Source organism: Amphiura filiformis, chromosome 12 (assembly GCF_039555335.1).
Source record: "Amphiura filiformis chromosome 12, Afil_fr2py, whole genome shotgun sequence".
Classification (NCBI taxonomy): Eukaryota; Metazoa; Echinodermata; class Ophiuroidea; order Amphilepidida; family Amphiuridae; genus Amphiura; species Amphiura filiformis.
In genome coordinates this window covers 32,124,465-32,149,870 of record NC_092639.1, presented here as the reverse complement: position 1 = coordinate 32,149,870, position 25,406 = coordinate 32,124,465, and the positions used below count along the sequence as shown (strand labels likewise).

The 25,406-nt window shown below is 35.4% G+C and overlaps 1 protein-coding gene across 1 annotated transcript; it reads right to left on the bottom strand.

The window, feature by feature from the left end:
- Positions 1-539: 539 nt before the first annotated feature.
- Positions 540-20,176, bottom strand: LOC140166075 (uncharacterized). Its single transcript, XM_072189455.1, has 4 exons — positions 19,854-20,176; positions 12,168-12,519; positions 7,196-7,301; positions 540-1,864 (listed from the first exon to the last, which is right to left on the bottom strand). The coding sequence occupies exons 2-4, from the start codon at positions 12,514-12,516 to the stop codon at positions 1,207-1,209; spliced, it is 1,113 nt and encodes a 370-aa protein (XP_072045556.1). The 5' UTR covers positions 12,517-12,519; positions 19,854-20,176; the 3' UTR covers positions 540-1,206.
- Between the last annotated feature and the right edge of the window lie 5,230 nt (positions 20,177-25,406).

Sequence of the window (25,406 nt, the reverse complement as noted above, 5' to 3'; positions counted from 1 at the left end):
TTCGTTTCGACAGTATTTTTTATGGGACATGAGAGCACCTCAGACCTATCGAATTGCATTCTGAATACGAAGCATGTCTTTCTGATATCAAATAATTTTCATTTTTGAAAATCACAATATAATACAAATTTTATGACAAATTATAAAAATTTGATATTTTTCAAATTTTGATATATAACAGTCCTCGAAGTAAATTATATAAATCTAATGATATATTCTTAAAGTGTATGTAGCAGGAGGGAAAAGCCGACGGTCAATTGAAAATGTTGACCTTTCATATTGAAGATATGGATTATTTACCCAAAAAGAACTATTTTTTTTTGGTGTTTTTGGAAAAAAATCCATATCTTCAATACGAAAGGTCAAAATTTTCAATTGATCGTCGGCTTTATCCCACCTACATACACTTTAAGTATAAATCATCAGATTTATAAAGTTTACTTCGAGTACTGTTAAATATCAAAAATATCAATTTTAATGATTTGCCATAAAATGTGTATTAAATTGCGAATTTCAAAAATCAAAATTATTTGATATCAGAATGACATTCTTCGTATTCAGAATGCGATTCGATATGTCTGATGTGCTCTAATGTCCCAAAATAAATACTGTCCAAACGTTCATACCCCAGCCCTTAAACACTCATTTATTGTCTAATATTATCACTAAATAATAAATGATATTAGTAACCAATATGCCAATTTTGCCTTTTTATCATGGTAGTGCGTATGATATGCTTCAACATGTTCTACCAGCCTTTTAAGTTTTAATTTAAGGAAAAGGCCGGCACATGCACAGCGATGTTTTTCTGAGTAGATTGAGACAAGTGTGCCTGAACATGCCGAATGATAAGAATTGATCATATTTTGTTATCAAGTTATTTTCATTGTTTCGTCAAAGATGTGCAATTTTGACAAAATCGATATCAGATGCTTTCTGTGAAAAGTGATAGACTCCAATGCGCACAAAACGTACACAAACTTTGAAGCCACCCATGGCAATGTCTATGATTGCATGTCGTTCACCTCTTCCAAGACACAAACAAAATTGACAGATTTTGAAGTCCAATGCGCATACCTCCGTTGCAAACATTTTGAAGCCTCCCCCATGTCACAGGAAATGGAGGAAATGTCACAGAAAATGTCAATTTGTATCCGTGCACCCTGGGCACCAGCTACGCCACTGTAAAAATGACACAGAAAATGTCTATGATTGCATGTCTTCGTTCCCCTCTTCCAAGACACTGTCCATATCTGTAATATCATATGGTATCCCACTCTCAGGTCTTTCTGAATCTGTCTCCTCCTCGTTAAACCCAGTTGACAAGGTGTCCTCATTGTTGTCTTCCTGTGATTCGGGCTCATCCGGTTTAGGGTCACTATCACCAGGTTCAAGTACAACATAATCCGGTGATTTCACATCTCCGTTCATTTGTTTTTGTTCTGCTATTATTTCATCTATTGTATTTTGTACTGCTTTCATATCACTTTCACTTATAGGTGTTTCCATTTTTGCATCCGCACCATTAGCAAGTCCGTTTTGATTAGTGATTCCTACCGGAGTGTCCATTTCATTTGTAATAACCAAGCTCGTTTTTGACGGTAACGTTGTGGTTCCACCATTTGCTTCAACAACTGTGCCAGTTTCACCATTTGGTATTCCTTTTTTACCTTCTTCGTCTTTAAGGAAAACAGAATTGTCGTATCCGATGGTGTCTACGTTACGACTTGTGTTAAAAGTATCCATTCTGTTATCATGGTTATTGTCGTCTATAATTAATACACTTTCAGCTCTGTGGATGGATAAACCGACGTCATTTCGGTCATTCCTTTTCTTTCGTGGTTGTCTTTTCTTTTGTCGTTTTCTGTAATTCAGAAACAGGAAAGGAAAATTATCTATTTAAAAATGTTACTATGAGGTGTAATAAAAATAACGTAGACTTTATATAGAAGGAGAAAGTCAGCATAAGTGTCTCCCTTGTATTAAGAATAACGTAATTACTATAATACCATCAGTGACTATAATGATGGTGATAATGAGGACGATGGTGACGACGATGATGATGAAGAAGAAGAAGACGAAGAAGATGATGGTGATGATGATGATGAAGATGATGGTATTGTGATGATGATGATGATGAATAAAGTGCTCATATAAATTCATGCATATCATATATTATTACGTTCATCGTCATCATCATCAGTTGGCTGCGGAGCAGGCGACTACAAGCTTTCTCCAACTATCGTTCATTGGCAGTGAAACTGTTACGTGTGTGATAATTTTTTTTTTATAAAAGCGATCGTATTTTAAATTATAAAAGGATATACTTTTGATGTTCTAATTACATATGTAAGTAAAACGATGATTAATGAGCAGCGCCATCAAGATAATGTGGCAATCAAGATAATGTAGCAATCACATTTATATTATAGCCTAATATTGTTTTTACCTATAAAAGGCTACAAATTATACCTTTTACTACTATATACATACATAGTAAGGCACTCCCATAATAATGGAAAATAAACGACTTTTTCCCAGTATGCAAGTATTATTTAAAAACATCGGTTGCTGTTGAAAAGTTTAAAAAACATAGAATAAAACGAGGGAAATGTTGAAGTGGAAATACTGAAAACGAGCAAGGTATGGAGCGTATATGCAATAAACCAACCGGAACGGTATAACAATTGAAATGGCAGCCATGTTGGAGGACATGTTTAGATCTATCCCACAACCACTCATACCTAATATGTTTTATTGTGTTAGGCCGTGTAAAATTAATATTTTGGTTCTCGTCCCCTCCCTCCTCAATTTCTGGGATTTGTCAAGATTTTTTTTTTTTTTTATAGATTTTTCAATTTTTTAGACTTTGGAATGATTTATGAAATCTTCATACATATAAATAAGTTTATTAGAGAACAAGCATCACTTCCAAGTCTTTTGTGGTACTCTAGGGGTTTATCCTCAGAATCTCACATTTGAAAAAAAAAAAAAAGGGCCTCATCGTTTCCTCGAGCACTGTTGGAGAAGACCGAAAACTACTGACAATGCTAATTTTACATTGAAAAAAAAAAAAAAAAAAAACACCTCCCTCCCTCATCAATTCATGAAAATCCTCTGGACGAGAACCAAAACATTAATTTTATACGGCCTTATCATGCGAATTGCACTGTGGTACTTTATTCGATAGCCAACAATTTCCAATTCTTTACCATTTGAGGTGTAAGGATGTCGAAAAACATTGGCTCCGCTTATGTAGTAAGACAAAATGTTAATTCAAATACCCAGGGTGGGGGAGGGTTGTAGGTCTTAAGGATTTTCTGGGTACCCATCTGGGGTTCCTTGATAGGGACCAGTTTTAAGTAAAAATATACCTCAGCAGAACCAGAAAAAAAAAACCGTAGCGGGACCAGATTTCTTAACGGGACTAGATTTCGTCGGGAGTTTCGGTGAAAGCCTCCTTCGCACAAATTATTGTATCTGAAATGAAAGTCACATTTTGGTTTAATTTATCAAAAATGTCAAAAAATAAGAATCCAAGAACCCCCAGTTCTATGATGATGAGGTTGTGCTAATGAATGTGATAATGAAGGTAGTAATTAATGATAATAGTGACGATGACAATAGCGTACAATGTGAAAGCGGATCTATACCGAAGAAGATCCGTCTCCTGGAAAGTCACCATTATCTGATTATAGTTTCTCACTTGCATTGACGATATTTTAGAGGATGGCCGCTTCTGGCCGCTTTCTGATTTTCAGTTTACTGGAACGTCTGGAACGTGCTTCAAATATGATATGAATTTGGACCAATAGAATATGAATTCTGATAAAATGATTGGTGTTACGTTCATAGATTTGCGCAAAACATTCAAAGCTTAGTAAACTTAAAGTGTTTGGTGCTTCTTGAGTGGATTACTTCTTAAGTATTGTGTTGCACTATTTTCAACAGGTGTACCACAGGGCAGTATATTAGGCCCATTGTTTTTATTATATTTATAAACAGTATGAACAAAGTCATTGTTAATTCTCTATGCATGCTGACGACACAGCACTTCCCATCAGTGGTAAAGACCCTCAAGATATTCCTGCTAAATTGTCTTCTGATCTTGATTCAATAATGAAATGTTTGAACGTTATTAAAATGTGTTTGAACACTGAAAGACAAATATTATGTTGACTGACACTGCTAGTAATTAGTTAAGGAATGTTAATGAGACCAATTTTTTCTGTATTTGTAAATGGTAAAGTAAAGTGCTTTCAAGAGTGAAAAAGCCAATGCATAATTATGTGTTGTAATTGATGATCAATTAAAATGGTACGATCAAGTTATTGTTCAAAAGGTTTTCTGTAAGACTCTTGAAACCTTTCTTTAAAATTGATACACCAAATGTTATTTTCTAATCGTTTGTTCAGCCTATATTTGACTATTGCAATATCTCTTGATATGGTCGTTTAAAAGATGACAGTTCCAAACTTGATGTACTTCATAAAACGCTGTGCAAGAGTGATTTTGAGCGTGAACAACTTAACTTCATCCGATTTAATTTTAGACAGAGTTTTTGGTTGGGAACGAGTCGACTATACACACTCGTATTAATGGTATTATGCTTATATTAAGGGTACATGCCCATGAGTTTCATTCAGGGGCGTGTTTGTAAAACGGCACAGCGCATTAGTAAAAAGAATAAAAAATACTAAAATTTTCACCGGGGTTCGAACCACTGCCAATTTCACTGAATGCTAAAGATGCCTATGCTGTGCCACGGTGACTGTGGTTAACATTCGGCGATTTTCAAAGATATACATATCAACACGTTTCTAGTGTATTGAAAATCATTTTGATTTTGATTTTGGTAGGAATACGGTCATAGAAAGACATATGACTCTACTTGTCTGTTTGTTTTTCATTTAATACAAATTAATTTTGATGAATTGAACTGGTACAACTCTTAGCACTCGTGATAAACGCCCGGGATAAACGACGATTAATTTAGTAATAATAAAATGAAAACGCTGGGTCATTCACGACGTTATTTGTAATTTATGTCAAAACCTGGGAGGACCACACACATCCGTGCTGCATGTATACGTGCTCAATCGATACTCAATGATCCAGACAATAGCGTTTGAATATACCGCCCTGCTTGACACATCTTGTCACTTGCGGGAAGATATACTATAGGCCTACCCTAATAGCTTACAATAGATACCCCACCGTAAATAGCTCTGTTCGTTATCTCGCTGTGCTAGTTTATACACGCAGCGTACGGACTTTTGAACCATATTTTGTTCAAAAATGATAGGAAGGGACTGTTTTCAGCTAAAATGTTGGTTATCAGCAGATGCTTAATGATACCGGAAAGTGTTGCAGAAAGGTAAGCGTACTCTTTATTTATTCAAAATATGTATATCAATAAATTTAAATTTGAAATCCAAAAAGTAAATGTCAGGTCAAAATTCTCACCTTAGAATTATTGTGAAATAAAATCAAACCAAATTTAGGCTCCGCAAACAACGTCCAATTATTCCCATTGGTGTTTGCTACACGTGCATATAATAAATTATGATTTGGGGCTAATTTGAGAAGAGTTAATGCCTCGAGTTTCAAAATACACCGAGTGATGTTTTTGATCAAAAACATCGACAATTCAAGACTCTGTAAAAACAAATCAAGAATTTTCTGGGATAATTGCAACTAAGTGCAATGAAAGTTATGATCTAAGCTACCAGATGCATCATTAATTTCCTGACTATGATATTTAGTTGTGGGAAAAGATTACTTTAATGTTTTGGCGGGATTATTTCCCGCCAAAAATTTCAACCAAAAAGAGCATGTAGGCCTAGCCTTAATGCCTGGCGCCACATTATCTCGCAAAACTGTTTTAACCATGTACATGATGTAGGCTACGTATAACAGATTGATACAACTCATGATTTAAACACAAGACAGGCAGCTGCTGATCGGTTGGCTTTGCCACCTTCAGTTAATGGTTATGTCATGGAATATTTTAGAATTCAGATCATCGTTCACTTATGTGTGCAATTATGGAACAATATTGCAATTAGAAACTCAGTTAATGGGCAAACTTTTAAACGGCATTAAACAAAATAAAATTTCATAACTTTCTTGTGTGTTTTGCAGGCGGCCCCGTGTTAGACCATGCAGATTCGGCTAAATCGGGCTACCCAACATGTTACAAATAAAAATATTTAAAAAAAATAATAAATAGGGCCTAAATGATGATAAATGTGATCGCGACGTTGACAACAGTGTACAGCGCACTTATACTGAAGACGGAGACCCGTCTCCTGGAAAGCCAACATTAGTTGCTCACTTGTATTGGCAATATTTTAGAGGATGGCCGCTTCTGGGATTCCTTGACCTTTTATGCGGCCCGTACACGATCAGTTGTATTGATCAATACCAGCAGTGTTTGTAATTATCAGACGGTTTTCTCCAAATTCATTCTCTAATGCCCCCCTGCGTAGTGGACAAACAAGTGCAAAATTATGTTTCAACACAATTTATAGGCCTACAATAATAATGCCCCACCTTTACACGCCTTTTCTTTTGTGAACTTTTGGAAAGGACTACTGACTGAACTTGTGTTAGTGACTAGTCTCTCTATATTGAATACGCTGATACCAGGGACCTTAGATACAACAGTCTACCATTGTGACTGTACACACGAGCATTATAATATAGTGCATGTTGGTTAATTTTGTATCCACTCCTGCATAGTGTCCCAGATATTGATGAAGAAAATAAAACCGTCAGCACTTTTTTTTGGCGTATTTGAATATCTTAATAATCATATTTTGTTTGTTCTTGCTGATGTGGATGTGGATATGATAGTGATGATGAACTTAATGGTGATAGATAATACGCATTGGTGTAGACTTTATACGGACGAATAAGGAGCTCCGTCTCCTGGAAAGTCAACATTAGTTGCTTACTTGAATTGAACTGTAATAGTAATACTAATTTTCATATAATACGACGACGACGACGACGACGACGATGACGATGATGATGATGATGATGATGATGATGATGATGATGATGATGATGATGATGATGATGATGCTGATGATAAGAACGAGGAGGAAGAGGGTAAGGTCATGAAGGTAAGGATGTATCACCCAATAATATTTCTAAATAAAGGACAGATGGAGATTCAAAGGTTACGTACCTTCTTTGGTAGAGAACTGCAAGACCAGCAAGAATTACTACAAAAAGAAGTGCACCGACAATTGATATAACAGCTATTACTGAGGTAGACAGAGCTACTGGTGACACTGAAACAAAAGAAAAACAACAAAGTGCAGTTTGTATTTATGGTTCCGAAATTTGTTCTAAATACCATTTTGAGTTGTAAGCAATGCTGAACTTTACAAAAAAATAAAGTCCTAACAAAAAGTAACTCAGCCGTTTCAAATATGCCTATTTTATAGCTTCAGAGCTATTAATTATTCAGAAATAAATATTTAGCATAGAAATAAAGATTTTAATATTTACGCGCATTTTGATACCCCAATCGCCCAATCCACAAATTTCGTTAAATATTACAACACAGCGGTGTTTTTTTTTTTTTAAAGTAAAGAACACGGTATTTAGATAGATCAATTATTTTGATTGCAAGAATTGTGGCATTACAAAACCCGCCAATATTTTTTGGCACTTAATTCAAATCTAAGCAATTTACTGCAAAAATCACTTTAGAAACATATAAAGACGATCAAGTTACCAAAGTTAAAGATAATTATTTCAAGTGATTTATCTAATATCTTTGTATGGCTTAAAGTAATTTTCATTGTGTATCTTATTATCTACCAAAAAAACGTTGACAACGTAAAGAAATCAGCAAGTTTAAAAAAACCCACCTCGGCTCACTTTTTGAAACTTGGTCCCATTGTAAAAGGTACTGTGTCATATTTATCATATTTACATCAATTTAAAACATTTCCAGTGTTATGTATCTTTAATGTGCAGATGCGATATTAATTTGTAAGCTTTCTGGAACGACCTGAACGGTTATTATCTTGTTCTTGCATGATAAGCCAATATCTTTTTGTGTTTTGTTTTATAATATCATGATTAATGATTGAATTAAACGAATAACATGTAGGCTTGTTTGTAATCTTGTTGGAAACGCTGTATTCTGTTGAAATAAAATAAAAACACTGATTTGCTGTTGGTGTTCAAATGGGACCAAGTTTCAAAAAGTGAGCCGAGGTGGGTTTTTTAAACTTGCTGATTTCTTTACGTTGTCAACGTTTTTTGGTAGATTTCTTTTCTTTTTATGAATGTAGCCAAGCAGCTCCAAGCTTGGAAAGTCAAGTTACGAAGTGCACCATAAAACGAATAAAACGAAAAATGAATGTTTGAAGTTGCTATTCTTGATTCATGACAATAAATAATTAAACAAAACTTTATCAGTCGTTTATTTTTAAAACTTGCTCGTCACGCGTGACTGTAATGTTCAGAGGCGTACACAATGATCAATAAACATTTTAATATACTTTAATTATTCAAGGCTACGTAAATATGTAAATAAAATGTAAATATAAACAACACACACCCAATGTTGACAATGCCAGAGAGACACACATAGAGTAAATCCGATTTAGGCCTACTTCATGTCGGAACTGGTAAATGCGCATATATTTAAGCCTATACTACGGAAGCGTCTAAATGCCCCAGATAATCGTGTTTTAATGTTGGTGGTTCTTTTTGCCCTGCGGGCAATCTTCTTGGCTATCCGAATTTCGCGGTTTGTGGTTCTTTGTAGCCCTTCAGGGCAACCTAGTTGAATATTCCTATTAAGCGGCGGTTGTCGGCGATCTTTCGTGGTTTGTGGTTTTCATCAAGCCCTGTACTCTATCGGGAGCTAATTTATAGTTTAAGCTTGTTGAATATCCATATTTCGTGGTTTGTGGTTCTTTGTAGCCCTGTGGGGTAATCTAGTTGCATATCCAAATTTCGCGGTTTGTGGTTCTTTATAGCCCTGCGGGGCAATCTAGTTCCCAGATAGCATGGCAATGGTGGCCCAATGAAGGGCCAATGTTTGAGTTCAATTGGCCCAACATTGGCTGACAGTATTGGGCCAATCATGTTTTGCTCATGGGCCCAAGGTTGGCTCAATATTGGGCTTGGGCCAATGTTGGCCCCAGCTTGGCCCAAACCTTGTCACAGTTATTGAACCAACATTGGGCCTGTACCTATTTCTCATTGGCAAACAATTGTCTGCCAATGTTTTAACAATATGTAATTTTAGTATTGGGCCAATATTGATGCAATGGATTACTTTAATAATTGGCTCGGGAAAAGACGACGGTATCATCTCTTGCCCGCTTCGCGGTAAGAGATGATCGAACTATACGACTCATCACCGTGGTGTTGAATAGCCATCAAGAGTATTTGATAGCATGTTGACACGTACTTTAGAAATTATCTTTAAAAGTGTGGTCTTAGAATTGAAATTGCCGAAAATTCATGTGTATTTTCTTTAAAATAAATAATCCGTGGTGTTAAATAGCGTTTGCCCTGCGTTTTATCATCCGTGGTTTTGTTTCCTATTATTTCAACTTAGTATAATATTTAGGATTTAAATAAGGTCTTCCAAACACTAGTACTCATCACAATAATTATTTGTTACCATATTGTTACCCAATTTGTTACCGAAATTGGTGTGATAACCTATATTGGCTGCCAACATGATGCCAATGTAAAAATTGCCAATTGAAAGCCAAGATTGGCCCAATATTATATACTGATCAAACGATATATAAAGGCCAACATTAAACCAATGATTGGTTTATTATTGGCCAGAGATCAGCTGCCAATGAATGGTGAGCCAATATTGGCCCAATATTATATACTGATGTAATGCCAATGCAACTTTTTGCCAATATTGGCCCAATAAGTATATGTTATATGGGTTGGTATCAATATTGAGCGGCAGTTGTTGTTGATCTTTCGCGGTTTGTGGTTCTTTATAATCGAATAATCGATAGGCCTGCGGGCAATCTAATTGGATATCCAAATTTCGGGGTTTGTGGCTCTTTGTAGCCCAGCGGGGCAATATAGTTGAATATCGTGGTTTGTGGTTTTAATTTCCCTCATCAAGCCCTGCCCTCTATCGGGAGCTAGTTTATAGTCTAAGCTTGTTGGATATCCGTATTTCGTGGTTTGTGATTCTTTATAATCGATAGGTCTGCGGACAATCTAGTCTTTCGCGGTTTGTGGTTCTTTGTAATCTTTCGTGTTTTGTGGTTTTAATTTCCCTCATCAAGTCCTGCTCTCTATCGGGAGCTAATTTGTAGTTTAAGCTTGTTGGATATCCATATTTCGTGGTTTGTGGTTCTTTGAAGACCTGTGGGGCAATAGTTCCATATCCAAATTTCGCGGTTTGTGGTTCTTTATAGCCCTGCGGGGCAATCTACTTGGATATCAATATTGAGCGGCAGTTGTTGGCGATCTTTCGCGGTTTGTGGTCTTAATTTGTTGGATATCCATATAATCGATAGGCCTGCGGACAATCTGGTTGGATATCCAAATTTCGCGGTTTGTAGTTCTTTGTAGCCCTGCGGGGCAATCTAGTTGGATACCCCTATTAAGCGGCGGTTGTCGGCGATCTTTCGCGGTTTGTGATTTTAATTCCCTTATTAAGTCCTGCCCTTTAGCCCTGTGGGGAAATCTAGTTGGATATCAATATTCAGCGGCAGTTGTTGGCGATCTTTCGCGGTTTGTGATTTTCATTTATAATATTTATATCAAATATAATTTCAGTCTGAGCTGTGTACAGAGCCACTGATAAATGTGTTTTAAATGACGAAGATGCCATGATAGTCAGGCATGGCGATAGCATCTGGATGGTGAAAGTAGGCCCAAGGCCTATAGGCCTAAATGTGAATAAAAAATCAAACATGTTTGTTTGATGGAAAAAAAAATATCACAATAGCAATGGATGTTCGAAATGGTGTTATTCTTAATTTACGACAATAAATTGATTAATAAAACATTTAAAAAAAAAGTGGTGGGAAGTTTCGAACTTGAGCAAAAATTCATAAATGGATTAGAAGTCCATGGCCTTAACCACTTCGCCACGGGGACGTCCCGTTACTACGATGTGTGAAATTGGAGTATTTATTAATATGAATATATGCTGTGCTCCGGAAAGAATAAAAGAATTGTGAAAAACTTGATTTTTTGGCGAATGGGGTCCATAATTTGTATGAAGGGTATCCAGGAAAATGCCTGGGTATATTTGAAAGTGAATCTGAAAAATTAGTGCGACAGTGACAGCCATGTATGGCTGTAGCAGTGTCGAAAGATTGTGGATATCAGTATGATTAGCTATGATTTGCCACTAATTTTGGCTATGAAATACCGCGTGAAATAAAGCAAGAATGTTTGTTTATTATCAAACAATCGGATTGACTGTAAGATTGGTGTAACTTTTGAAATAAAGAGTTATTAAAATATGACACTTTGGACAGTAAATACGATTTAGCATGGTTTTAGATATATTTTGTACCCAGCGAAAAATATCATAGAACAATAGAGTTTTGTTCCGTGTAAATATAGTCTCGCGGTGCATCTGTTTATTCTTCTTTATCAGTCGTTTTTTTTAAAAACTTGCTGGTCATGCTACCGCGTGACTCTAATCTGTAACATTACATTGAATTTATCATGATAGTCTCTTGCATATTCTCCCGGGCATATTCTTGACCACAAAACGAACTTTCTTTTTTTTAGGGGGGGTGGGGGTATAAATGGGAAGACCATCCGGCCTTCTGAGTACCCAAGTTCTGATTCAATGTTTGTATTTGTTGTTTTGGTGTTGTATTTAAATTTTGAATGAAATAAAGCTGAATGAACATGGTTCATGCTACCTGACTAGTAAAACTGAATACAAACGCTATAAATGATAAAAACGCACAAAAGAGACATGTACATAATTAATGAATATCTATTATGGCTTATTAAAATAGTGTAACATTCATCAACGTGCCTTTGACAGTATCCCCGGAGTCCCCGGACAGTATCTTGGCCTATATGATAGCATTTTTGCCTGGATTTTCTAAAACTGTTGTATGCCTTTAAGTGTGATCTTTTTCGCCGAAAAATTAGCGCTATCATTACGTTCCAATGCCTCTTACCTCCCTCTTCGGTCGTTATGTCCGTTGTCAGAGTAGAACTCAATTGTGTAATTTCCGAAATATTGGTGGAAATTCCGGCAGTTGTAACATTTTGTGTCGTACCAGCTGCCGTAGTTGCTTCTCCAGCTGTTGTAGGCTTTAGTGACGTCACCAATGTGGTAGTAGTCGCGTTCTCCGTTGGCATTAATGCATATGTTGTTGGTAAATATGTTGCATTTATCGTTTGTAGATCTGTTACTTCCGTTGTATTAATTGTCGTTGGTAAATCTGTTGAATTCGTTGTCATATTTTGACATGAGGCGCACCAAAGAAAGCCAAGAAAACACAGGGTACGAAGAAGAATCATCATGCTCTGCAAGAATCAAAAAAATAAAATCCATACATTAAGTAGCAAAAATGAGTAAAACTCAAACTTCTAATCCCCCCAAAATAAATAAATAAATAAACAAATAAATAAATAAATAAATAAATAAATAAATAAATAAATAAATAAATAAATAAATAAATAAATAAATAAATAAATAAATAAATAAATAAATAAATAAAATAAATAAATAAATAAATGAATAAATAATAAATAATAAATAATAAATAATAAATAATAAATAAATAAATAAATAAATAAATAAATAAATAAATAAATAAATAAATAAATAAATAAATAAATAAATAAATAAATAAATTAATTAATTAATTAATTAATTAATAAACAAATAAATAAAAAATAAATAAATAACTAAAATAAAAGAAAAGTACGCCAATATTTCATTCAGACAGCGTATACCATGTTGTCCAGTTACACGGAACTAAATACACTCAATTCTTGGATATTTCATTTTTAAATGTTATTGGGTTAAATACAATCACTTTAATACCAGTCAATATAATATTTTTATTTGATATCTTGTTTTATAGGAAACCGAAACCTTTCATATATACGAAATGTAAATACACGTACGTTCAAGATAAGATTAGATGGGTTTTGAAATAAGTGCGGGAAATACCCACACTGGTCACAACTCACAAGTATATATTAACTGTTAAACTTATGTTAGTCAAAAAAGAGTCTAATTCGACCAATTGAAATTAGTGATATATACTTTTGTTATTCAAGAAAAATATGAGGAAATGATGTATGTAGGCCCCTAATACTAAAAGAACTAATAACCCAGAAAGTATCGAAACGATTATAGATGGTCAGATATATCAGGAACTGAAAAATATAGCAAACTCTCATTTAATGTATATAAAGCGCAGCTTTCTCCTGCGCATTTTGATACCTCTTTTGTTGCTCTACGATATCATTTGGTCGAGTTATGGGCGCTTGAGTGGCTTCAAGTCGGATTTTGAAAGTTGCACCCAGCTCCTATTCAAGCCAAACGCGTTCGTCGTGTATACATACACACACACACCCCCACCCACAAAATCAAGACAAAGGACACCGATGTGCTCTGTTTACTTAACCATGAACTTTACTTTATTTTACTCCTTCAACTTCCAACTTCAATACTTGCTACCCTTTACTTATCTCTGACTTATCTCATGAACTCTTTCTGCTGATATCTCAATACTTGGTGTGCCCACCATCACTGTCTATCACTCCCTGCACGGATTCGTCTGTGCAGTACAACGCATTAATTGGCTTGAATAGGAGCTAAGTGCAACTTTCAAAATGCGACTTGAAGCCACTCAAGCGCCCATAACTCGACCAAAACTTCCAACTTCAATACTTGCTACCCTTTACTTATCTCTGACTTATCTCATGAACTCTTTCTGCTGATATCTCAATACTTGGTGTGCCCACCATCACTGTCTATCACTCCCTGGATTCGTCTGTGCAGTACAACGCATTAATTGGCTTGAATAGGAGCTAAGTGCAACTTTCAAAATGCGATTTGAAGCCACTCAAGCGCCCATAACTCGACCAAATGATATCGTAGAGCAACAAAAGAGGTATCAAAATGCGCAGGAGAAAGCTGCGCATTATATACATTAAATAAGTTTTTGCTATATATTTCAGTTCCCGATATATCTGACCATCTATAATCGTTTCGATACTTTCTGGGTTGAGTTTATTTTCATGACTTATACGCTGGCGAAGTTACGTAATAATCGGATTAACTACCATAGCAATAGGTGAAAACAATTTTTGAATATACCGCGCTGCACTGATACGTTCACGCGGTACCTCTGCATTGAACCATATCATGCTGATCACTTGCACCTGTAAGATTAGTATCTTTGAAAAGACCAGTATTGTATTCAATCTATCATTGCAGTCATACACATGTGATGAGTGTAACCTGCTTGTAGTGCAGCGCGATATGTTCAAAATTGTTTTCACCTATTGCTATGGTAATTAATCCGATTAATTACGTAACTTCGCCAGCGTATAATATTCAACAAGTAAAGAATAAGAAATTGCACGATTAAAGGTTAATTTATGATTTCGCGATTTATCGTGATTTAATTGTCATTTACACGCATTACTAATTGAATGACTAATTAAATGACTAATTATTAGTAAAATATGTAATGGGGCTACGTATCCTGCACAATGGGGAACGATTGCTCGCTACAAGAGGAATCTGAATATAATCAATAAGAAAGAAAGAACTGTTTACCAACCCAACCAAAGTGTTACAATTAAATAAGACAACAGTAAACACAAATCCTGCCCGGCACACATCTCAACTTGAAAAAAAGCAAGGGAATGTGCCGACGACATGGGATTCGAACCCACGACCTTCTGATCACTATAGACGAACGCCTTATCCATTACTAGTAGGCTATATATAGGCAGTCGGTACTGTCGGTATACAATACACAAACAGATAATTATACGCATACGTAAGTAGAGGAGATGATTACTGATGCTAATTCGTTTCCCAGCATAATATCCTACAAGTAAAGTATAGGTAATGGGGCTAATGGATAAGACGTCCGTCTAGTGATCGGAAGGTCGTGGGTTCGAATCCCATTCCGGCACATTCCCTTGCTTTTTGGGTTGTCTGCCGGAAGGCATTGTGTTAATTTGAAATCTTGTTTATAGTTGTAACACTTTGTGTTGGTAAAATGTTCTTTCTTTCTTATTAATTACATTCAGTTTCCTCTTGTAGCGAGCAATCGTTCCCCATTGTGTTTATGTTCTTGTGCAGTATTTCATTTTAGGGAAGGGCGATGCCGATTTATGTATGGCGTAGGGTGGTGTATTATACTACCCATGTAGAATCGATGTTAATGACCCAATTTTACTCATTTTTACTAGAAAACCTGAATGTTTATGGGATGTTAATTGCAATGCTTTATGACCAGTGAGGGTACAATTCATAGACCTCACATGAGAAGGTTTAAAGTTGAACTATGAATTGAATGAATGGGCTGACATGGTAATGGTGCCGTGATAAGAAGTCTTCTTAAATTTATTATTAATTAAAGGTCTTCAGCGATGTATTCAGCGATTTGCTCATTCGAATAAATCGTAAAATTGATCAAAATTCAGTTTTTGCACCCTCGTTTAATGGTAGAGATGTACTAACATAACATATAATAGTGCTATCATAACCTAAAATCGACAGCCGTGTAATCTAGACAAAATATGACATTTTACATAAAACTGTATTTTTATGTATATACTTAAGTAGCTACATGTTTTTGAATGGCTGTTCAACTTTGTCAATAATACGCATTTTCCTTGGTTTTTTTTGGCAAACATTTTCATTTGGCAAACATTTCAATTTAGAAAATACAATTTCAATTTCAATGACTTATCCCTCACTTTTAACCAATCTACACACAATTTTGTTTTTTTATTTTTTTCCACTGGGATCACTCAGTGGGCTTTTAAGGATATTGCACATTTGAATAAATTACATCATACAGTCATAGAGGTTGATCTTTGTGTCTGTCTCCTTAAATTTCAGGTATTAAAGCTAGCTATAGATTAGTGTTTAATTTGCGCTAAGTTTTGTTTGTGTTATACGTTAAATTGTGGGGTCCGGGGAAGGGGTTGAGAATCGAAAATGCACCTGCGTAAGCCTAATTTCTCCTTCATATATAGTTAACTCGGTGTGGCTCATGCTTGCTCCACACAGTCGATTCGACTACATATCTGGCATTGTCTGCTTTGCGGCTCAAAGTGTGAATGATTTACATTATGTATTTGTTTATCCTTGCCTGTAAACACATGCTAAACGCATTTGTACAGGGAGATGCTGATTGTGGAAAACGCACTTTAATTCCAATTCGATGGCTTGTATTTTATCGCATTGCTAATGACGTGAAGAACCAATTGTGTGTTTCAGAACAACCTTATGGAGATAAGGTCAACATCAACGCTTATGGAGATATTTTGTCCTTTTGGAGACATAGAACAATGCTCCGTAAGGAAAGTTGCACCATATAAGGCATAGAAATTGCTGTAAGGTGCGTATGAGGCAATAGTGATGAGCAAAAGAAAAAAAAATCCCCACATGCACCCAACTCTGCATAAGGTGTATATTAAAATTGAAAAAAAAAAAAAAAAACACAATAAAAAAAAACACAAAGTAAAGGTCTCTAGGGGGTCTACCCTGCGTGTTTGTTAGTGTTTTATGGTGTGTTTTATTAGTGTGTTTTTGCCATGTGGAATAAATCATGGGTTCAGGTAACCTTATTGAGATAATTTAGCTCGACAAGGAAACAATTAACGTGTGAAATTTTTACATCATGTGATTTCCATAAGGTTAAAGGAATTGGGGATGGGGTGGGGTGGGTGGGTGGGGGTGTGTGGGTAGGGTGTGTGAATGTTTTGCAAGTGTATTTTGTTGACACTTGACCCTGTAGTAACAAAACACATGCTATAACGTATATTTTGTACCAAGGAGATCCTGGTGGTGGAAAGTGCACATTAGTTTCAATTCGATGGCTGGTGTTTATGGGTACGTGTACAGGATTGAGAATTTGGGGTGAGTGTGTGGGGTGTGTTTGTATTTAATTGTGAATGTTTGCAAGTATCTTTTGTTTAACACTATCAACATGATGTAACAAAACGCAAGCTAAATGTATTTGAATATACTAGTATTATGCTGGTAGTGGAAAGCGTACACCTTTTCAATTCGATGGCTCGTGTATTAAGTGTGTTCATGCATGCACATCATAGACAATATCGCGATGACTTTGTGGGTTATGGAGTTTATTTTATTATAAAGCACCGTACAACGCCCATATCATGTTTACTCATGTTGTTAACCAATTTTTCCGTTTCTTGACTTTACTATAGGGCATGTAGGGTGTGTCGTCTGTTCTGTACACTGTATGACCTGCCGCATTTTAAATGGTCGTTATTATCATACAGCTTCATCCTACTTGTAAGAGCATTTTTGTTTCAGCTATTTCCGAAGAGATATATATTATACAAAAACCAAAAAAAAAAAAACCAAAACAAAAACAAAACAAAAAAAGAGCAACATTTTTCTTTTGTTATTCTTAATATAAATTAACATACTTAGAACGCACAAAATCACAACAAAAGGCGTGACTTATATTATGTTAAAAATGGCAAAAATATATTTTACTTTTAATTGATCTTATAATTTGCAATACGCGTTATAATTATATTTTTTTACATAAATCGGAATGGTATTTAGCAACTGGTAGTAGTATTCACTTTTTCAACGCGAAGAATGAACCGCTTCAGTCACTATCTATATATATATTAGGTTTAATAAACGCTATAATATTATGTTTATTATATATTTTAGCCGCGTAGGTTGAGAACTCGTGTTATATGATTTTCACGTTACCATAGTAATAATTCGTTTTCTTTTATATCTTTTGTTATAATATCTGTCTGTACTAATGGCTTGCTCTTTAGTTCGGAATAAAAACATTTAGCGTACTCCACGCATGATCTGTTATAGGATAATGACAGCATGCATGCAAAACGGGCAGTATCTCAAAAAACGTAATACATAATCTGCATTGTATACTTAGCATATTGGAGAAAACGGAACATTTTATTATGTTGTCGGAAATCCAGGGAAATGCATATTGTGTCAATTGACATTTACTCATTGAATTAATGCAGTACTTGAACCCTGTACTGCACGGTATATCATTAACAATATTGGATGTTGTTTGTATTTGTACCGGCTATTTCTGAAAATTCTGAAAATCATACGCTTACTTTCTGATTTCTGAAATCTCAGTATCCAAATTGATACGGTCATAATTAAGTTACGTTACCACATTTTAGAATACAGGGGGTGAATAGTGAAGTCAGAAATGAGTGAGGAGGGAGCGTTGAGTTTTAAAGACGTTTCTTTTTCAGCGTTTATTTTATTTTTATTTTATTAATAACATGCCGGGAATATACATTTGTGCTGCTGATTAGGGTTACATTTTTTACCCATTGCTATGTAAAAATTAAAAATTGTATTTTTTTACGATGCTACTTACTATAGGTAGGCCTACATGTATGTGTGGATGGGTCGTTTTGGGGTTAACTTTTACTATACGAATCGGTTATTATTAAGCCAGCTATATTTTTTTCTTCTTCAAAATGGCATTTCGTGATCCACAGCATCATCCTCCCACTTTTCTCCAAAAAGTTGAGATTTTTATACCACTGCACTGGAAACATCTGGCTACATAATGTTTATGTACAAAACATTTCTTGCAGATTGATTCGTTTCAGAACGAAATTACAACACGGAGGAGTGTAATGTACATAATCATGTAACTCGAAAACGCAAAATCGAAATCGACTGAAATATTGGGAATAAGCTTTTTTCATGGATATCTACTGAAAAAATGCCATAAAATGAGGATGCTGGGATCGCGAAATTGTCCATATATTAATTTTATACATTTTGCAATAGCCTATAACGATATTGTACATTATTTAGTCAACTCTATAAATGGGTCCCAATTTTTTACGGTTACTATAATGTGAATACAAAATGTTAATTTAAAATCACTATTTCTGTGTATAACATTGTATAACATTGAACTTGATTTAAGCTTTCCATTGTTGATAGTTAATTGCACACACATTTAATTGCACGCACGTGACATAGCGAAGCTCCAACTATAGTAGATATATTTTTATCATGATTCCGATATGTGTTTACATTGAGTTGAATGCGCGTTCCTCTTACAATACTTGGAAACGTCCATTTATTTTGCAATATCAAATTTCTCATATTATTTCTGTAAAATTTTATACGCGGGGAAAAGGGCTACGATTTCAATTTTGTTTTTAAATCCGCGATTGCAAATCCTGTGATCTAATAACGGTACTCCAAATAATGATGATAATTTATTATTCAACCAGTTTTATGTTCATCTGCTAAATTTGATTTCAATGCTGAAAAAAAAATACTAGTATCCTGATACTGATGAAATACCATTAAAAATATTAAAAATACAAGCGCAACACACAGTATTATTGTGTGTATTGTAAAACATACGCCTGTATGAATTAATTTTATGGTAACTCCAGCACCTGGTGTTTAGGCCCATTAAAATGAATCGGGATCATCTACATTATAATACAAAATTTGAAATAAAAAAAACCAAAAAAAAAAAAAAACATCTCAATTTTGAGACAGTACTCAACGGAATTGTATCTAATACGTAACCTTTACAATTATTTTAAATGGGCGTTCAATGTAAATTACATTTTGTAGCCAGTAAATGACTTACCTTATTAGTGGAAGCAACGTGGTTGACAATATACAAGATGTGAAAATGGACGACGTCATTCAGTCATTTTGGCGCGCTATATATAGTTTTTACGTTGATTTTACACACTATCCCATCGTCGTCTGCTCAGAGGCGCTGATCAAAATAATGCGTGAAGAAATACTCCAGGACGTTTTTTTATTTCCTCATTCTTTTGTATTTATACACCAGGTATGTCATTTTTACTTCCTTGTTCCTTGTACAGGGATAATAATTTCCACCAAGGACTGACCGGATAAATATATTGTTTGATTTTGATCAGGTTGATATGCACAATAGATGAGTACAATTGCACGTATTGTCATGACTGTTAGATGGATGGCGGTGTTGACAATAATAAATTGTTTTATTCAGACTGATTGAAATAGGAAAGCCCCGGATGTGGAGTGAACTTGAACGCTTTCTAGATATTACCAAATTATTGAATTCCATCTGTATATTGCTTAGTTGTAGGCCTACAATTTCCCCGTAGTCCCGGACAATTAAGGGACGTGAAAATTATTATACTTAGTTCTCTGGGTTAATAGGATGAACAAATTTTAATCTTTCCCCAGAGTAGGTCAGTGCACATAAACGTTGAAAAAAAAACCCAGTGCTTCCGGCCGGATTCGAACCGGCGACCTTCGTATTACTAGCACGACGCATATTTATCACAAATACACGAAGTCACATAAGTATGAAAATTATTATACTTAGTTCTCTGGGTTAAGGGATGTAATGAGCGTTTTGAGCGTTTCGACAGTATTTTTTATGGGACATGAGAGCACACCAGACATATCGAATTGCATTCTGAATACGAAAAATGTCTTTCTGATATCAAATAATTTTCATTTTTTGAAATTCACGATATGATACAAATTTTATGACAAATTAGTAAAATGTGATAACTTTTTGTTTGTTAGTCCAAGGTCCACTCACCCACCAAGTTTGAGCTCCATAGAGGCAATTTGAAATTTCTACCTTTTGACCTATGACCTCTTAACCGTAGGTCTGACAAAAGGTCACCGTGTGAAACTTTTGTTTGTTAGTCCAAGATCCACCCACACACCAAGTTTGAGCTCCATAGAGGTAATTTGAAATTTCTACCTATGACCCTATAACCGTAGGTCTGACGAATATGAAATGTCACCGTGGAAACTTTTATTTGTTAGTCCAAGATTAATACACCCACCAAGTTTGAGCTCCATAGGAGCAATTTGAAATTAGACTTCGATTGGACTTGACCCGGTCGTTGACCTTTGACCTTAAAAAATATAAACTGGTTCTTCCTCATATCAAGCTGCACCCACCCACCAAGTTTGAGGAACGTGCGACCCCTAGTCTCCGAGAAAAGATGCGGACAGAGACAGACAGACAGACAGACAGATTCCGGTGAATTATAGTAAGATGACAACTAAGTCAGCAGGGACGCCTGAGCAGAAGTAGGTGATCAAGAACAGAGATTAGAATAAAACAATCAATGAAATGGACAAATTGTGTTAATTTTGTGCCGGGATTTTTCTTGTTCGTCTGTGCGTTCATCTCGTACGCGCAACATATTAAATACTGACCAAATAAGCAACCTCGCACCGATACAGGAGAGTGGTTTTGAATAGTTTGAAGGGCGTACGCGGTCATGGGATATAGCAACACTCTGATATCTAGCAATGAAATTTAATTATATGGAAAATGTTTGATGCAAAAGAAATAAGCTTTATTCCATCCGAAGAAAAATAATATTGACATAAAGATATTGCTCTCTATTGTCTTCGAAACTGAAACTTACACAAATATTATTATAATATTGTTAAATCTATCGTTTCCCGCCTTTCTTTTAGTACTGCAGATTAATCAATTTTTGGGTCACAATTGACACCAAGGTGATAGACACTGAAAGAAAATTGGGTGTCAGAGGCGACACTTTTCGGTGTAAAACTAAAAATGACACCCCACGTGGCAATTTTGCCCCGGCAATGAAGACGACGAAATCCAAATACTGACACCTTACTGGTGTTTACCGACTCATTTCGGTGTAAAAATGTCGATTCACTCCGATATCAGTGTCAAATCAACGGACATTACTCCCCGTGAGTAAAACTAAAAATGACACACCACGTGGCAATGTTGCCCCGGCAATGAAGACGACGAAATCCAAATACTATTTTGACACCTTACTGGTGTTTGCCGACTCATTTCGGTGTAAAAATGTCGATTCACTCCGATATCAGTGTCAAATCAACGGACATTACTCCCCGTGAGTCAATATTGAGGCGTCAGGACCAAATGGCACCTCTTTCGGAGTATTTTCTGACACATTAGACATGTAGAGGGGGCCTGCAATGATAGTCACACGTGTACTGGCCTCTATCTTATTGTTTACTGTGCAATGAGTCGTGGTAAATGTTGTCTTTACAATACGCTCATTCAAATTGAGTTTTGGTATTGGTTTTTGTCACGTGGTTTCCTATTATCCTGTCTAACCTCTTGACTCACACGATTATTGATATCTTTGTTTCTACCTTTTGTTAGAAACTTAAAATTTGTATCAAGGAGATACGGTTTACATTTCAGTTTCTTATATAATGGTGTGAAGAAGAAAATCACTTGGTTTGAAGTTACCTGATCTAAGTATACAAAAGAAAGAAATGTTTAAATTTCGCAGTGCAATATTCACAAGGAGAGAAATGGAGCATGACATTCTACATTGAAAAACGTGCTTTAGAAAATCCAATAAGCTATGGGTATTTTAGCTGTGAAAAAATATAGGCCATCGAAGTATTTGCATTCGACATTACAAAAGGGGCGACTCGGGTGTTATAAACAAAATCGATTCATGCCCTTATCGACAATCGATGGAAGGCCATTATATGACTTCCGATATGCTAATGACTGTTACTGAAGCAATTTTTACTGAAAAAAAGGAGATAGAGGGGGAAAGAGAGAGAGTGGGTGGGTGTGTGTGTGTGTGTGGGGGGGGGGGATAGGTAAGGGCAGGGAGAAAGAGAAACAGATGGGAGAGAGCATTGGAAGTGAAAAGGGAAGGGGAGGAGAGCTCGAGATAGAGGAGATATCGGATGTAGGGGAGGCGTGGAGGGGGGGGGGAGAAGGAGACACTTAGGGAAGAGGAGGTCATATAGGTAGGGGAGCCTAGGTAAGAGGTATGGGTTGTGCTTACTGGGGATAATAAACTAATTCATAATCAAATCATCTCCATGCATCATTTATGTTTAATACAAACAAAGCCCCCACCCCACCCTCAATATACGCGCATGTATATGATTTCTAGGCCTAGAACTCGGGTGTAATTATACAGTGACATGAAAGTATGCCACCTTCGACAGAGAGCATCAACTCAGTGTCGTCGCGGGGATAGATTTCCGATAATCATGGTAATAATTATTTTAGCACAATAGGCTATTTATACTTATGGTCCTCCCAGCATAATAGTGTTATGATTGCAGACCAGATCTGATCTACTCTTTAATCCCTTGATTTTTGGTTTCTGAACAAAAGAGAAACTAATTTGAAATGAGGGACTACGCTGGCGAAGTTATGTAATAATCGGATTAACTACCATAGCAATGTGTGAAAGCAATTTTTGAATATACCGCGCTGCACTGGTCCGTTCACGTGGTACCTTTGCATTGAACCATATCGTGCTGATCACTCGCACCTGTAAGATCAGTATCTTTGAAAAGACCGGTATTGTATTCAATCTATGATTGCAGACATACACAGGTGATGAGTGCAACCTGTTTGTAGTGCAGCGCGATATATTCTAAATTGTTCTCACCTATTGCTATATGGTAGTTAATCAGATTTACTAGTATTACGTCACTTTGTCAGCGTATAATGGATGCTTAACTTGAAGTCATCAAGGTTAGCAACTATTTTAAACTGTTGCGATTTGGTAGTTCACAGCATCTTGCAAATGGTAGTGAGCTTTGGCAAAAATTGCATTGATCATTTCATAGCGAGTGTGTAGAAGAATTCAAATATCACAGATGTAGGTTCTTTGGTTCTTTGGTTCTTGAGTTATGTTGTATAAAGAGGGCTTAAATAACAACACTTTTGTAAAACGTATATAACTCATTAACAAAAATAAATCAAGCAAGTATATGAATTGTAGAATAAATTTGCAAAACATTAAAGTGTTATTTTTAATAATAATTATATTGATTTAGATAATGAAAATCGATTTTTCGGATCAACAATACGTATCTGCCCTTAATATTCGTTATGATTTGACATGTTTGAGGTACAGACTTGACAAGTATGGAATATTTTACCAAATTTCAAGACTAGTCTGAAAGGTGTCTGCATAAACCGCACGGTTTAAATATTAATCGGGTGTGTCGGGAGATGATGCGAAATAATTGTTTAATAGAAAATGTGCTTTCAATGAGTTTACATTATGGTGCTCATAATGTAGTGGATTTGCCTAAAATGGCAGATTTAAGGAGGCTGAATTTGAGCTTTGTGGGGACACATCCGGACACATTCTGGAACGATAAGTTGTAGGTCAAACCACAGGTCAAACTATATCGGCATTTTCTGATTCCTTGTGAGCAGAGAAATATTTTGGAATTAGTTTGAGCAAATTATTTTTAACAACTTTGAATGTTGACCTTTGTATAAATTTGATTTAAGAATTCTGGGATTGTACAAATGGCGAAATGTATGTTTCTAAAAAGAGTGACCCACAAGGAGATACCAATTCTGTTGACTGTATCACCTTTTGGTCCATTGATTCACTAATCTGCTCTACTATTTGTTTCTTTTCCTTTTCCATGTTTCTATTTCTTTTCCTCTTTTTCATTCATCCCCTTTGCTCGTTTTCTTGGTTTCTTTTTTCACGTCTTCACTCCTATTGTCATGGGATGGAGGAAAGAGCCCAGCAAACACAAAACGTTTTCGACATCATTTGCAAAAGATTATAAAAGGTTGTCAGAAAACGTTTAACTGTCGGGTTATATAAAGGGTACATTAATGGTATAAAACGTTTTCATAACATTAAATAACATTTGTTGGTAATTTACTGCACAGCAAACACAAATGTTTTACAGAAAACATTTAAATGTCGGGTTATATAAAGGGTATAAAAACGTTTTAATAACTTTACAAAAACATTATTGAAAACTTGGTACAAATCATTCTAAACAGAATGTTATTTTGGGGTTGAAAAAATATTTTGCAAAAAATGTTTGCCCAAAATATTTACAATAACGTTTTTAACATGTTTTCACGACCTTTATATAACCCGACATTTAAATGTTATTAAAACGTTTTGTAAAAACATTTTAAGAACATTTCTGTGTTTGCTGGGTGCAAATATTTTAACATAATGTTATTTAAGTGTTGACAAAATATTTGGCCAAAAATGTTTGCAAAAACAATTTACAATGAAATTTCGAAAACATTTTAAAAATATTGTTGTAATGTGTTTTCATACAAAACAGAATGTTATTTTGGGGTTGAAAAAATATTTTGCAAAAAATGTTTGCCCAAAATATTTACAATAACGTTTTTAAAATG